At 38.1% G+C, this 17,317-nt stretch overlaps 1 protein-coding gene across 2 annotated transcripts in view; it reads left to right on the forward strand.

The window, feature by feature from the left end:
- kmt2bb (lysine (K)-specific methyltransferase 2Bb) overlaps positions 1 to 17,317 on the forward strand; it is a 52,006-nt gene that overhangs the window by 6,103 nt on the left and 28,586 nt on the right. The window contains exons 2-13 of one of the 2 annotated variants that reach the window (XM_079824453.1): positions 716 to 794; positions 1,117 to 4,419; positions 4,667 to 4,866; positions 6,183 to 6,287; positions 6,636 to 6,792; positions 12,353 to 12,563; positions 13,896 to 13,960; positions 14,057 to 14,314; positions 14,465 to 14,571; positions 14,671 to 14,781; positions 14,993 to 15,106; positions 16,291 to 16,440. In XM_079824453.1, the coding sequence (XP_079680579.1) occupies positions 716 to 794; positions 1,117 to 4,419; positions 4,667 to 4,866; positions 6,183 to 6,287; positions 6,636 to 6,792; positions 12,353 to 12,563; positions 13,896 to 13,960; positions 14,057 to 14,314; positions 14,465 to 14,571; positions 14,671 to 14,781; positions 14,993 to 15,106; positions 16,291 to 16,440 (4,860 nt within the window). The remainder of the gene's footprint in view (positions 1 to 715; positions 795 to 1,116; positions 4,420 to 4,666; positions 4,867 to 6,182; positions 6,288 to 6,635; positions 6,793 to 12,352; positions 12,564 to 13,895; positions 13,961 to 14,056; positions 14,315 to 14,464; positions 14,572 to 14,670; positions 14,782 to 14,992; positions 15,107 to 16,290; positions 16,441 to 17,317) is intronic. The other variant, XM_079824454.1, reaches the window with a different exon arrangement.

Below are 17,317 nucleotides of genomic sequence, written 5' to 3' on the forward strand. Positions count from 1 at the left end.
CATGAAGGTGTAACTCCGTGGGCACGCTCTTCCCTCAACAAACGCGCTGAAACACAACGCTCTTTTACAGCCTATTCTATTCTCATTATCATTTTATGTAGATTATAGAAGACTTGCGCTGCACATGTTGCACATAACTGTATTTTCCTTTTCGAAGTGATTCCAAACATATTTAGAGCAATTCAAACCCATCATGGTGGACAGCGCGTCCGTCTCAGCTGAAGGAAATAATACATTATCTATCGGCTTGACTATATCGGTCAAATTTTCTTATTGGACCGATAACAATAACATCAAAAATAATCATTTATCGGCCGATAACGATATGTTGCCGATATATCGTGCATCCCTAATTAGTAGTATTATTATTAGTGTTGAACACAGCTGATTATGTGCTGCTTAATATTTTTATGGAAACCGTGATACTTTTTTTTCTGGTTTCTCTGATGAATACTACAGAAATGTTAAAATAACATTATTTATACATGTCTTTACTGTCACTTTTGATCAATTTAATGCACGCTTGCTGAAAAAAGTGTTAGTTTCTTACAGACCCCAAATTTACGAATTTATGTAATGTGTACTATATCACAGTAAATGGTGATGTAAACCAGCCGGAGGATTGCAAAGACAACAAACAAGTAAAATGTACACTTGAAACAAGTTACACATGTTAAATTCAAATGTGTTAAAGCTTGCTTCTCTTGACTTTCAGGGAGCTGAATTCAAAGGATTTGAAGTTCAAAACGAAAATGACAGCGCCCCGATTCGGGCTGGACGAAATCCATGTAAACGTAAGTGTGGCTTCAGATGCAAATAATTCAGAAAATCTCCAAAAGTCTGTGTTTGTATAGCTTTTTACCTTGAAATGATCCCATACGATTCAAGTAAAAAAAACATTATTTTTTATCTTGTACAACAGAGCATCACTTCAAGGACTCTAGAACAAAGTGTTGGCATAGCTCATTTAAAAGATCTTGTTATTCCAGTCTCCACTTGATTGTCACTGTAGCTTGTGACTTACATGTTTGATTCACTTGACTATAATTAACCACTGTGAATGAATGTAATTAAATTGTAGTTGAACTTAATTCCATCTTGAATGGTCTGTTTCAGGTGGTCGTGCTTCAGCAAAGTCGTCAAGGAGGATACGTCAAAGGCTGGCTCTTCCAGTCTCTCCTTTAGTGGAAAGCACAGGTTCACAAGATCCTCAAAATAATTCAGGTTCTGTTCAGCAACTACACAGTCAAGAGTCTCTAAAGGACACATCTGTAGATGATGATGGTGGTGGTGGTGGTGGTGGTGATGGAGGATCAGAGAAGCCCACAAGGAGAAAAAGGGGGTCAACAAAACAGAAGACCCAATCAACTCCAAGGATCACAATCAAGTTGGTGGCCAAAAAGACAGTGGTTACAGTCCAACGTAAATCTGGTAAAAAACAGAAGGAAATCAAATCTGAAGTTACAGAGAGTCAGTGTGCCCAAATCTCAAACGCTCATGTGAAATTAAAGACAAATGTACCAGCCAGTGAATGCAGTGCTGTTGAAGCAAAGGAGGAGGTTTGTACCAGAAGACGAGGAAGATCTGCTGACAAGAAATTAGAATCCACTCCACAAACAGATCCTAAAAAAGAGGCCAATGACCAAAAACTGAAGCTGAGGAAATCAACTCGAAGGTCTCAAAATCCCCCTCCCAATGAAAGTACGGAGCCAAAACCTGATGATAAGTCAGCACAAGAGGCATCAGAGGTAAATAAACTTGTGATTAGGAGACAACGCAGAAGGTCCTCAAATATTCCACAGGAATCTGGAAACCAGAGTTTAGCAGAGTCGCTGTTGGAGGTCTCAACAATTGATGAATCCAGGTCACCTTCAAAGAAGAAAAAAAAGAAAAAGAAGAAGAAAAACCGTAAAGAATCAGAAAGGAATCAGGAGTCTCATTCGCCATCAGCAAAAGATCTTGGCCACTCAGCTGATGATCCTCAAAAACTCGCTTTTGACAATGATTTTGTCGGAATTCCAGGTTTGAAGCTGACCAGAATACGAAACCCCAAAGCCCGGTCTCGCAAGAAACGCTGCAAGTTTGTGTGGACTCTTACACTGGTGAAAAGCAAAAACAAAGATACCCACATCCAAGAGAATCCAAGCAAAACCCAAGAAAGTAAAAGCAAGAAATCCCAAGTCCAAGATGATCCCAACAAAATACAAGAAAACAAACCCCAAGATACTCAAGTCCAAGAGAGTCCAAGCAAAGCAGAAGAAAGCCCCAGCACAGAGGCTGAACTTGCTTCTAAATTTGATGAGGAGGTAGATGTTTCTACAGAAGCAGAATCCACACCCGCTCCTCCTAATACCTTGGAAGCTAGCTGTTTGCAGGAGTCGCAAAACATAGAGAACACTGTCTGTGATGTATTTCCTGAGATCCCAGAGAACCCAGTGGTCATTGAGAAGGTTGAGGAGACCTTAGAAAAGGAAAACAAGGAGGTTCTTGAAAGGTCAGAATTCGAAAGCACTGAAGCACATCCAGATGAGGCCACTCAGACGGACCCTGAAGATCTGATCAGTAACGATACCGTTCCACCACTTCAAATCAAAGTTGTCTCCTCCCCAGGAAAAAATAACAGTCTAAAGCAATCCTTTTTAATTCAGCAAGTTACAACTTCACCTGAAATAAAAGAACCTGCAAAAGTCGAAGACCATCAGCACTCAGAAAAGAGTGAGAATGCGTTGGAAATTACTGCTACCACTCCCGCCCCCAAAGTAAGCAACAAGCTATGTCAAAACACTGCTCGGAAGAAGCGTACAAGACGCAATCACTGGTCAATTTACAGACGAAAGTGCAGGCGAAAGTGCAAGTTGAACGCATCTCAAGAAAACCCTGCTTCTGAAATTGCAACTGAAACTGAATCTCAGGTGGAGGAATCGCCAGTATCGCCAACAGCAGAGCCAGCACCTGTAGAATCCAAACCAAAAAGCCAATTAAGTGAAGTTAAGCAGAAAAAAGGTAGAAGGTCCATTCCACCAGCTACAGAATCATTACCTGAAGCAGCCGAATCTCAGGTCATCGAACAAACTGTTGAATCACCTCCAACCAGTCCTTATCTTGGGACAGACCCCCAGCCAGAGATAAAACTTGAGACAGAAACAATTGAAGCTGAAGAGGTTCTAGTTTTAGAGCCTTCCGTTAGAGATCACCCACAGGTACCTCGTCCCTCACACAGGCAAATAAAACGGGTCAAACGTAGAAGAAGGTCTTTGATTGGACGGCGAATAAGAAATCCAAAATTGCAAAAGAAGAAGTTAGTTGAGGTTAGCGACGATTGCCCCCCGGTGACGGGGTCTGAAGTAGGAGAGTCTAAACTAGTTGGTATATTCTCAACAAAGTACAAGAGGAAACCGATTTCGAGTCTTCAGTCATTAGAGGGTAGACGGAAAAAAGCGAAGCTCTTATCCAAGCAGGTTGAGAACACCAGCGGAGATCAACTTTCTGATCAGACAGAAAACGAATCTGTGAATGTGAAAACGGACCAAGATCAAGACACCCAACGCAGCAAAACGAAGTTTGTGAAAACCATCAGACATTTCATAATGCCAGTTGTTACTGCCCGATCCTCTCGGGTTATCAAAACTCCAAAGAGGTTCATGGATGATCTTGGTATGTCAGATCTTCCTCGCAAGAACTCCCAAAAGAAGCTTGGTCTACAATCGAAATCAAAGAAACCTGATCCCAATGAAAGCGGTGAACCTGGATCCCTTCAGTCTCAGGATGAAGATGAAGTGAGTGAAACTGATCTTGATTTGTCTTCAACTTTGGAATCAAAACCTAAATCACCTGATGACACTGACATCTTCAGCGAGGAGAAACAGCCTGGGAAAAGGCGATCGCTACTCAGAGATCCAGGATTCAAATGGGGAGTGCTGGAGCCTGCCAATGACGATGTGTATACCTTTGATGAAGATCTTGACAAGGAGTTGGAGACCTTACTATCCGCCAAAGATTTTACAGTGGACTCGTTGCTTGATCCCGTCCAAAAGAAGAAAAAATCCTCAAAATTCAAAGCTCAAACATCAAAATTTAGGTTATACAAAAAGCTTAAACTCAAACAGAGTCTCTCAAGGCGTAAAAAGACCCCAAAGGACAAAATAGGCAAAGTTGTATCATCCCCTGCCAAGACACAGAAGAAGGAGATGGATGAAGGGGCCAGTCTAATAAAGTCTCTCAGAGACATGAAGAAGGAAAAAGCAAAACTCAAGATTGAGGATCTCAACGCCCCTGGGGTTGTTCGCAAAGTCTCCATCTGTGTCCGAGCTCTGAGTGCCAAGTTGCTGGCGCAACACCAGGCGAAAGACATCCAAGAGGATGACCTGCCAGATGAGTTTTCCATTCATACAGACATCTCTCTTCCCAATAAATGCAAAGGTAGGCAAAGAGTTTAGTCTAAACCTTTAATTATTAATAAATGCTGACTGCCTTAAAGTACACTTGAAATCAGAATGACTTTTGTAATACAGTACATGCTCCTGGTCTTGTTATAAACGCACATTATTCAGAATATTTTTGTTCTAAATTTAGAACAGTTAATTTAATGCAGTTCATGTTATAATGTTTTCTACAACAATTGAGTAGTTTGGCCTAACGTGTCCAGCCACATTTTTTTCTTTCTCAGACTTTGATAAGCTGCATCTCACAGAATCAGAAGGACTGATTTCTGAAGACACTCAGAAACATGCCGTTGACATTGAGGAGAAAACTACCACCCAGCGCCCTCGGCTTACAGGAGCCAACAAGCGCATGTTCAACCTCCTCAAGAAAGCCAAGGTTCAGCTCATCAAAATAGATCAGCAGAAACAGCTGAAATCATCTGGGGTAAGTCTATTTATCTGAATGTGAATGTTTCTATTAAAACAAACCGTTTTTCGAAATACTAGTGCGCCTTTTGGGTCATGGGTTAATGTGACACAGGTGTAGTATGTAATGGTAGGTAATTTTTTTAAATATTTTTTTTCTTTTTATTAAGCAAGGATGCATTAAATTGATGAAAAGTGACCGGTTCCACAAAAACATTCAACATTGATAATAAGAAATGTTACTTGAGCAGCAAATCAGCACATTATAATGATTTCTGGAGGATCATGTGACACCAAAGACAGGCATAATGGCGCTGAATATTCAGCTTTGTCGTCACAGGAATAAATTATTGTTTTTTTTAAATATATTAAAGTTAAAAACAGTTAATTTAATTTTTTTCAATATTTCACAATATGTTTCATAATAACCATGTTTATGTTTAATATTTCACAATAATGTTTTTACTGTATGTTTTTATCAAATAAATGCATCCTTGGTGAGCAAGAGACTGCTTTAAAAAACATTAAAAAATACTGACCTCAAACTAGTGCTGGGCGGTAAATCGGTTTCAATTTTGCGACCGATATGTATTTTTCAAATACTGCCATACCGGTGTGTTGCTAAAACAGCTGCTATATCTATTCAGTGGCCATGACTAGCGCTATCTAGAGTGTATAGTGAGCAGTCCTCTATTAACTGCATACCCTTCTTACACTAATGGTAATAACTTTATAACACAACAATAAATTACTCACAAAACAAACTTTAATACTGCAAATACTATATAGAGCCATATGATGTCCGCGATGCAGAAAACACGGATGGAATCACGGAATCCAGTCACAAATGGAGCTTACTGTTTACAGCGAAACATCACAGAATTTTCTAAATTTGTGGAGTAATAAATCAAAAGTAGGGCTAATACAATGAATTAGATATCGAGACGGACTTGTGTCATCTGAATGTTAAAGCTAAAAAGACTGCTACTGTCTGTGTGACTCCGCGTCTGCTGTCTCCCTATACATGGACACATGACCTTAATCTGCAGAGCTGTCTCTTCATGAACATTTCACTGTTTAATTTGATAACATTTATTTATAAAGGTTTTTATAAAGGTCAAGTGAAAAAAAAAGTGATATACCGTGAAACCGCCCGAATCTTTAAAAAAAAACGTGATATAGATTTTTTTATCAAACCACCCAGCACTACCTCACACTTTTGAACAATAGTGTATGTATAAGAAATTTTTACTCAGTAGGTGCTTTTTTGACATATGTATTATTGAAGGTCTATTAATATTGTTTTAATCTGTTTTCACACCTTGTTTGTGGTAGCTCTTGCCAGAGGGTAGAATTACTGCAACAAAGAGACAGAGACGAAAACCGAAAGAACGGCTTGAAAATGCGTGTCCCAACAAGACTGATGCTTCTCCAGAGCAGGTATCAGGTTTTTCCTTTTTTTATATATATATATATATAAAACAAGAGGAAAGAAGAATCCTACTGAATAATAAATGCACTAGAATCCTATTTGATTCTTATTTGATCTCGTTATACTTTTGTATTGGTACTGAAATATGATAGTAATTCCGTCAGCAATGTTGTACATGTTCTTTCAAGATTTTACTAGGTCAGTAGGTAACTAGGTTATGACATAATAAATATGTGCGCGCTAATTGTAATTGGCATCAATTTGGAAAACATGATGCCAGTAAAATCAGTATGATAACAGAACAGAAATTGTTCACTTCTTTTGTTTTTTTTATACTTTTCAAATCTCACCAATAGGAACCTGCCAGAGGGGGGCCTCGCATTAAACACGTATGCAGAGCTGCAGCTGTGGTTTTGGGTCAGCCTCGTGCCATGGTCCCCGACGACATCCCCCGACTAAGTGCTCTACCTCTGCATGAGAGATCGGACATATCCCCTTCACCTGCAGAAAAAGGTACCATTGCTTACTCTGCAAAGATAACCAATAAACCCAAGAGAGGATTTCATAATATACCTCAGTTAGTGTAAAGCTAGTAAAAATCAATATTTTAGATGTTTCTTCTGGTATTTTCTACAGTATTGCTAGTTTAAGATGCTTCCTTGTGGGGCTGAGCAATATCGTATTTGCGATAATATCGTGATATGATAAAACGCAATTTCTGGTGACACGCGTGAGTAAAGCAGTCAGCTCTGAGGAAGCATCAACTTGGCACACTACAGAACAGAACAGTTTATGTTTAATCTATCTGGTATTTTGTCGGTCATACTATACAATAGGGGTGGGAGAAAAGATTCTCTCAAATGATTCTGGATCGATTCTGAGCTTAGATTTTAACCGCAGGTGCGCGATGGCGCTGCATGTAGAAACACCCATATTCTGATGGCTTCCAATTCCTCACACACACTCGCACCACTCTAACCTTCTGTAAGATAATCTTGCATAAATTTCGGAAAGGTTGAAGCGACTTACAATGACCTTCATGGGCTTCATTGCACAGGATGCACTTGATGTTCCTCTTGCAGTGCGCGGGCTCACTCGCCAGTATTTTCCTTACAAATGCTCGACGAAAGCATCGTTTATGTCGTTTGGAATGCAGTGGGCTTATATATTAAAAATAGGAAACTCACTGACAGAAGGCTGCTTTTAATTTTCTCTCGCGCATGCGTCTGTGAGAGACTCCGTGTACGTGGATAAATGTACTTGCATCTTAAAATGCTTATGACGCGAAATTAATGTAAACCCAGACAGTTATGTCAAGACTTAATGGATTAAATAGACAGGACAAACCACATCTTATAATTAGGGATGGGCGATATTTTATCGTTTGCGATATACCGGTAAAAATTCTCCCCACGATAAGAATTTGTCTTCCCGCGATAATAACGATAAAGCCTCGTTGATGGCGCGACCCATCCGCACAGTGCCGCCGCTGGCCGTTATTACTTTATGATGGCCGCGGTGGCTGCGTTCATCACTTTGTAAAGCTGAACGGGGGTTGGAGAGAGAATTTTCTTGTGGTGCCCCCCGCAGCATTCGGTGCCCTAAGCGCGGCGGCACTGAATCCGCATCTCACGTGCAGAGCGAAAACAGCGAAAGCTGCGGAAGAGTTCATAGCTAAACGAGGGGCTACCTGAGGGCAATCTGAACCTGTACATACAGATGTATTTTCACTCGCTGAGCACTTGGACTGAGCGCTTAAGAGATTCGCTCTGTCTCAATCGATTGGTAAAGCACACTATTTCAGTTCATCTCAATGAATGCGCAGTGTATTTGACGCACATTAAACACTAGTGTGAGGCGCGCGACTGAGAGCGCTCAGTGTTTCACACACACTCAAAGAGAGAGCGAGAGAGTCTTATACCACACAGAATTGACGTGCTACATGTAAACAATATCCTTGGTTGTATTTTCCTGTAAAATAATAGCGTTTATTGGGAATTATTCAGCCTTTCATGAACAGGAAGAAACGAATGCACAAACGGGAATCTCATTGGCTGGCTGCACTGTGTTTTGATTTCAACAAATCAGTTTGAATGAGCGCTGACAACGTGATTAATATTCATGAACCCAGAAGCTCATTAATCCTTAGGGCAGTTTATTTTTATTAGTTGAAGAATTCGTGGTATTATTTTCTTATCAACTCAAATTACTGAAGTTCTATCATTAAATCATTATTTGTAACTTTTTTGTAATCTGAAGACATTTTTGGGATAATTACTTTTGCTGTTTCTGCTATTTTTACCACTGTTTGCACTATGAGTGTATGAATAAATACAGAATCGGTTTACACGTAAAACTTGTCATTGATTTGAATTATTATTGTTTGTATTGTGTGATGTTTTTCAGCACAGTTGCACTATTTAAACATTACCTGCACTTTTACAGAAGACAATTATATCTGCAACTTTTCCATTTCTGAAAAGGCTGGTGTGGAATTTTACATAAAAAAAATAAATGTATATATATTATGTATTATAGGAGCCTATTTGATGACATGTACGTTTTACTTAAGATCATTGTTTGTTTTTCTGAAACTCGCAAGAATGCATGCAGCTTTCACTTGTATCCAAAAACATGGGGAATGATACTACATTTATCGTCATTGATATCGTTATCGCAATAAATTCTAGAAAATATCGGGATACATTTTTAAGTCCATATCGCCCATCCCTACTTATAATTCAAAAGAGATCTGTGAATTAGTGTGAATTTGGGCTGCACGATATGAGGAAAAGCTGCGATGTGCGATAACATTGTTTAATATTGCGATGACGATATGACTTGCGATAAATATTCAAATGTGAATGTTAGCTATACTGTTCCCATGTCTTACTTTAAGGTCGTGTTCAGTGCTGGGCAGTAAAGGAATACATGTACCGGCATTACGTATTCAGAATACATATTATGAGTAACTGTATTCCGTTACAGTTGCAATTTAAATAGTTGATATTTAGAATACAGTACATTGTTGAAATCAATGGATAACATTAATGATACTTCTCTGTTTCATGAGTTTATTTACTCTCTAAATAAATTAAGGCAACTCGATGCATTTCTCAGAAGCGCCAAAATGAAAACGAAAAAATGCACGGTTTGCATAATCAGTCACAATGGAGTCGGAAGAGGAGCAGCGGGAGCTAGAGGTAGAGATGGAGCCAGAACAACAGAGCCAGGGCAAGAAATCGTTTCTATCTTGGAAATTCAAAAAGCCTTTCATATTAAAGAAAGAGAAGGGTGAATGAAATATAACACTGCAGTGTAACTGTGCAGTGGCGCGGTGGTTGGGGGTGGCGGCTACGCACGCACGCCTATATTTTTTTATATAACATATATTATATATATATAAATTTGTTAGGCTATATATTCGTTAAATATATTATTCGTTTATAATTTTTATATAATTTATTTAATTGAGATTGAGGTGTATACATACCTCAATTAAATAGCCTACATTTTGAAAATAAGAAATATAAGGCTCAAACATGCGTGTTGATTTTAGTAGGCCTACTTCCGTCAGTGAAACAACATACTACAGCCTGTAAAACATTTAAATAAATATCTGTAAATAATCGAAATATAAATATAAGTTAAATATTAGTTAAAGAAAAAATGTGTTTATATTTCCCCACAGAAGTGCGTCTTATGCCTTATCCCTTGCGCTGAAAGGGATGACACGAGCAGGAAAGAAGCATCGTTTTCTAATATCTTCAAGTTTTCTCCTGATGTTACAAAACTGATAGGCTACTTGTTGTAAAATGTGAAGAACGAAATTATCTTCCGCAGGGTCAAGAACGTAGGCTTTGTTTGAATATGCGCTGTGAGAGAAAGCGAAACTAAAAATCTCCGACGTGAATGAAAAAACGCAAAAACCTGACCAAGTCTAATAGCAAGAACAAACTGTGTTAAATAACGTAAAGTTTGAAGTAAAATGTATCTGTAATACTCCGTTTTCTATTTTACCACAGTAGGCTAAATGATGCTAATAGCCTACTCCTAAATAAATCAAACAAGGAAGAAACGTTTAATGCCCTGTGAGGGACGTAAATGAGGATTTGGGAAAATAAATAAGAGATTCCATGTCCAGTAGAATAAAATGGAGTAAGCAAATTGTTAAATTCATGGAAAATCGTGTGACCAGATCGCAAAACGCAAGCAAACTTAAATTTGGCTCACCACACAAAGCTTCCTCTCTCGTTCGGCATGAATCCATATGTTTCCATGGCTGTGATGTAACATTTAATTGCGAACCTATTATTTATTTTGTAAATAAAGCTTTAGTGCTTCACTCGTGTCATACTATTCACATAAAACAGCTTCACATACACAAAAAAAAAGTGTTTTGGCCGACCACCGCCGGTGCTACCTGCGTTGTTGACGTGCAACTTTCCATTCTCCTATGTGCTGATTTACCAGTCCAAGAGCCGATGGCCCCGTTTGACGTTAGCTAAATATTTTATAATATATGTTTAGTAAGCAGGATTTGATGGCCGCATTCCTTCACTTATAAAATGCAATTCAATGTGGAAGTAATCCAAGTATTCAGAATACGTTACTCAGATTGGCGCATGTAAACTGTTTTCCCTTATTCATCGTGTCAGGCTGTCTGTTGCGATGTGTTCATCGCGCGAGTTCATATCGCGATGACGATGAAAATTCGATGTATCGTTCAGCCCTAGTGTGAATGTTGCTTATTAGATCTGCATGGTATGATGCCATCATAATAATCAAACTAATCAAAATGGAAAAAATTCAGATAGCCAGGCTTCTCTAAAATACTGAAAGCACGCTTTGTTTATTGCTTGTAATATTTTTTGTTCCTCTTTATTAGGGCTGGGCATTGACACGATTATTGTGGATATATATCAGGAAAAAATTCTTAACTAATGCTGTAAACTATACATGGTAGTCAGTTGGTACATTTCTAAGATTGAAGGTTAACATTAACTGATTTAAATACAAACATAAATTACACTCAATTATGTTTTTTATAATAATACAGTTATAATACTACCTTTACAATTACATAGTCATACTTCTACTCAAATTTTTTTTGAAATATAAACATTTAACTGCTGGCAATCAAACTTTACAGATTTATTCAAACATGCATTAATATTGAAGAACATTAAAAATGATAATAGATAGCCTATGTAATGTGGTGTATATATTTATCACATTCCTCATCTCTAGGGTTCCTTTTTTCTAGCTGAGAGCTATTTTTTAAATTTTCATAATAAAATGGACCTAATTTGAAATCTGAGACTTGAAACTTTTCAAAATAACGAAGCACAAAGATTATTGCGATTTATTGGATGGGAGGCGCTCTACAAAGTTATGTTCATTCATGAACCGAAAACAGGATGACTAATTGATTCTTGGGATTTAAGAATCTATATCGGCTTATAAAAATGAGTATCGATAATTTTTTTTTTTTACCCAGCCCTACTCTTTATTATTTACTAGCTTTTATGTTTTGAAGCTATATTAGTTTTTATAGTTAAAAAGTGCTTATAATAACATATGTAATGAAATAAATAAAAAAAGATTTTAAGTTTTATTAATAAAATAAATAATAATAAAAAATAAAATAAAAATCGTTTTGGATCTTGAGGTGCCTAAAGATTCCCACCCCTACCATACAATGATTTATTTTTTTCTTTGTTGAATAATACAGAAGATAAAAAGCTTAAAAAATAATCGAATATTAAATCGCAATCACAATATTGGTTAAAAAAAAATCGCAATTCGATTATTTTCCAAAATCGTTCAGCCTTACTTGTTAATCTGCTGTTTATATATTCAGAGCTCATCTTGCGTGATTTTTTTTTTTTTTTAATAATACATTTCTGGTACGTTTCAAATTCTAGTGAGCTGCTTGACAGCATTGCCTTATTTCTGCCTTAAAAAGTTAGACAGCATGGCAGAATTCACCAGCACTAATTTGTTGATAGTATCTGATACCTTTTGTTAATGTATCAAGGCTGTGTTTTGACATTTTCCGTCACTGTTGCAGGAGTCGAGTCTCACTCTGACCCTGAAAGCCCTGTATTACAAGAACACAGGACACCAAAGTTTCGTCGTGGGAGAGGTCATTTTTTTGGGAACCGGTCCCGACGGTGTGGGGAGTGTAAAGGTTGCCTGCACGAGGAGGACTGTGGCAGATGCATCAACTGCTTAGACAAACCCAAGTTTGGTGGCCCCAACACAAAACGGCAGTGCTGTGTGTAAGTATGCTAGTTTGTTATTTTTCCCAGACTGCCTGACACTTCATAGTAAGGCCTTTCAGGCACTGTAGTTCATGGGAGAAAACAGTTTTTTTTTTCCTCTCTGCTCAATTTGACGGTACTAAAGCATACAACTACCATAATATGTTTTGGAATAATGTTATATTTAGGAATCATGCTAAGTTCACATACTTGAATGCTACAGCTAGTTATTCTACTTTGAAATGAGCGTCCAGTGTTTTATTGTCTGTTTTTGTTTTGGTCTGTGTGATCCCGCCTACTGCCGATTTCCTCAGTAGTATTTTAACAACCTGTGTTGCCAGTTGGCGGGTACAACAGTGTATTGTAGCCATGGAAGGCAGCGAACGAACTGGGTCAGAGCCTCGGCATCCATCTAAAAATCTCTATGACCAGAGGCATATTAAAACGCAGATACATTAGCTGATCATCTTAGAGTGTAAGGCTCGCATCTTCCACTTTCAATTGCGCTTGTTCCTGTTGTGTGTCCTCAATCTGGCAACCCACGGGGGAAACATCTCTCTCCAGTATTTAGAATTTGGTCTGCAGTACCCATTTCAAACACTAGCTGTCAATATAACATAATGTATCTTTAAAGTGGGCCTCTTTAAATTTTGTAAAAAAAATATTTTTTTAATAAATATTAGCTACTTTTCACAACAACCAGTTTTATTCCAGTAGTATTATTTATATACAATTAATATATTGTAATAGCTTTTTTGGTTTTAATTTTTATTTAAATTTAATTATTAGCAATTTGGTTGTGCTTTTGTGGGGTTTTTTTGTGCAGCTTTAACCTATTTTCATTTCAGTTGATTTTACTACATAAACATTTTAATTTCAGTTAATTGCCAAATTAACATTTATCGTTTTCATTTAGGCTGCTTTGGTGTTTCATCTAATATGTATCTTATTTTATTTCAGCTTAATTTCAATTAACAAAAACACTTTGTGATAGTTTTAGTTTTGTTCAACAACAAAAAAAACCCCACCATGCATACAGGAAAAAAGTTTTCATAGGAAAACAAAATACTGCACAAAAAAAGTGTCCATTTTCATCACTTAATATACAGGAAACCGTCTAAAAATGGCATTATCAAAAATTTGTTTTAGTTTGTTATTTTTCCTGTTTATGACAATAAAATTAACTTTTTTTTATGGCTGCCCCTGTTTTAATGACATTTTCTGCAACAATTTTCTTGCTTTTGTCTGATTCAAGGTCCTCATATTTTTCGAACTTGGAATCAACGCAGTCCTTTCCAAATTAAATCTCTCTTTCTTAGTATTATTATAATTTTTTTTATTTTTTTAAAGATACAAGAGATGTGATCAGGTTGAAGAAAGGAAGGCCTTGAGGCTAAGTGGCAAGCTTCAAAAAGGTGAGAACATATTTTAGAGTGAAAGCCAACGTACAAAAAAATGAAGTGCTATGTTTATTCTCTGTACATTTGGTATAAATGTGTCATCATTTTCAGGGCATGGGAAGAAGCGCCGCTCCTCGATTAGTGCGGTGGGTTACTCAAGTAATGAGGAAGGTGAGGGTGGCGATGGAATCGTGCGGACATTTCCAGCCTCTCTAGGCGACAGTCCATCTGTGCGGAAACAGCCGCGGCGACACGTAAAACCACGTTCCTACTGCGACCTGTTGGATTATGACTCCGACTTTGACTGGATAGGAGCTTCAAATTCCACCTCCCCGGGCCGCAGGAGAACTCCTGGTCTTCGCAACTCGGGTTAGACCTCGGCTTGTAGACCGGAATCTATTCATAACGGGTTCAGTTTATTTAAAAAGTGGAATTGAAACCAGAAATCTTGATTCTTTCACAATTATTTACTTTATTGCTCTCAAAGTCCCAATTCTGTTTTTATTAAATGCACCACAGATTTTGTGTCATTTGACGACTTCATTGGCGATGCTTTTGACGAGGGAGTGCGCCATCGCCGACCTGGCTTCCACAAGGTTCCACCCATCAAACGGAAAGTTGAGAAGGTATTGATATCGGTGGACTCTCTCAAAAAGTCCTGTCCTCATTCATCCAAAATGGCATTGAAGCATCGAATGCAACTTCCATTGTTCCTTTGTTTGTAGAGCCCTCAGGAACAGACGCCACCCAGCGTCCTCGCAGCCCTCGCCAATGGTTTCGCAGAGAGGGAACAGGAGCCTGCAGAACCCACACACAAGATCCGTGTTGATTTTAAGGTAAATATCCATGCTCCTTGACAAAACAGAGAATAGTCAAGTTCTGTTTTATTTGTAATCTACACAGATGTTTAGATGTCAGCACTGCAATGGTTTGCCACACGATGGCAGCACTGGATTCTGTAATAGAATAATTAGGGCATGGCCAAAGCTTGCAGCAGAACTATGTGGTGCTAAAATGTTCCTCACTCCTCTCTGTTTCTCTCCCCAGGAGGACTGTAGTGTTCAGAGCGCGTGGGCGACCTGTGGTCTGAGCATCCTCACCTCTGTACCCCTCGTGCCCCAATACGTCTGCCTGCTGTGCGCCAGTAAAGGCCAACATGAGGTACGTCCTGACCGCTCTTCACTTCAGCAACACCTTAAAGCTGTAGTCTACGATGTTGAAAATCAGTCGAGAAAGCCTGAATTTTAAAAAAACTCATCCCGCCCCTCCACACGCACACCCCTCCCCTCTGTGCTACCTGATCCCTCCCACCGGGAAACGACCTGAGCAACGTAACTCAGTCAAGCAGGAGTAAACATTGGAACAGAGATGTTGATAGCTCAAAGGCACACGTTTGAGTTCACGCCCACGCAAGATTAGCAACACATGCAATGTTCTATCGGCTCGAACAGAAAACCGCTAACGTTAGGCCTATTGAAATAGTCAAGCACTTCAAGAAATATAATTACTTTGACCCGTGATAGGCGATGCTAAACGGCTAACATTCCAATGCCGACCGGCAGCATGATCATGTTGTCATGCTGATAAAAAGCTATTTATGTAATACACCACACCATAAAAGTATAAATAAATGTTTACCTGCTCAACAAATAATCAGCGTCGGTTTTAAGTCCAAAGGTTTCTCTGAAGCTTCCTCCAACGGGCAACGGTGGACCCTATATTGATTCGGCTTTGAGTCCGGCGTTCTTCACATTTATTTTAAATATCTGCTCTTTCCTCAATTGACTTTCTCTTTATTCCAACCTTGACTGTTGGGGCGAGCAGGGGCCGCTTGCCGCTGTCTGTTTGTTGGTTTTTCTCCATTGCTGAGTTGACGCTGCCTACTTGCCAGCAAAATTTAATGTCGCAGGAGGGGGCGGGGTGGGGTGCGGTCGGGGGGAAACGCGAGTGGAGCAGGGATTGGATGAGAGCAGTTAACCAATGTAAGCTGTCCGGCCGGACAGCTTACATTGGTCAATTTCTCTGCGGGTGTACACCCAATAGAGTGAATGGATTTTTTTCATTCTTTTTTCTCTTCATATTGTTAGGATTGTACTGTAGAACCATAACCAGCATCTAAACGAGATTATTAATAATGAACAATCTTTGAAATCGTAGACCATAGCTTTAAGAATGCTTTATTTTAAATGAATGTTTTGTTTATCTTACCACATTGCTAAATACTTGATTACTGATGATGCATGGAAAACATCTTGGAAAAACCGAGTGAGTCTCACCAGTATTGTGAAAACCTGGAAGTAAAATCTTGTTTTTTTTTGTCATCATGACAACCTTATGTTATGCAGATGCTGTACTGTCAAGTCTGCTGTGAGCCTTTCCATCGCTTCTGCTTGGACCCTTCAGAGCGTCCACTGGAGGAGAACAAGGAGAACTGGTGCTGTCGTCGCTGCAAGTTCTGCCGCGTTTGTGGCTGCAAGAATAAAGAATCCAAGGTAGTTTGTGAAGCTTCAAAACATGATCTTGATACCAGAGGGTGATAATGTTGTGTTTGTTCTGCACCTTCTTCAGGTAGTCTCGGGTCTGGTACCCTGGTGCGCTCCCAGGTCCACATGACAGCTTTCACATTACCAATTTTTCATGCGAACCGTGCCCTATTCTGAACTAAACAGCCAGTGTAAAAATACACTTTATTTCTATTTTTAAAACAAGAGAAATCACTGCTTATTCAGAATTTTTATGCTTGGGATTGAGAGACATGAACAAGTTCTTTGAAAAACATCTATGACCTTTGATATATGTCTAGTCTTCATGCTCTGTTGACTATGGTTTCACTAATAATAAACATACATTTGAAACATAAAACATGCATATTTGTCCATACCCATGTTGATTAGAGTATTAAAAACGTGAAAAATATTAATTTAAGGTACATTTAGAACTGATAAAAATGTGCGATGAAGTTGTGATTAATCGCGAGTTAACTCATGGCAATCATGCGATCGATCGCGATTAAATATTTTAATCGATTGGCAGACCTAAAAAAAAAAAAAATATATATATATATATATATATATATATATATATATATATATATATATATATATATATATATATATATATATATATATATATATATATATATATATATATATTATTAATTCAATTTATTAGACAAGCTTTTTGATTATTAAAATGTAATTATTAAACCATTAAATTCAGAAAAGAAAAACTTGAATTTGGGAAAAAATAAAACGCCATTTGAGAAAACAATTACATGTATTTCATAGGGGTCTAAACTATTTTTTTTATTTTTGTTAAACTTTTAATAAATTACTGTTAAACTTTATAAGTTGCATGATTTCAATTAATTAG

Source organism: Gobio gobio (assembly GCF_949357685.1).
Source record: "Gobio gobio genome assembly, chromosome: 8".
Classification (NCBI taxonomy): Eukaryota; Metazoa; Chordata; class Actinopteri; order Cypriniformes; family Gobionidae; genus Gobio; species Gobio gobio.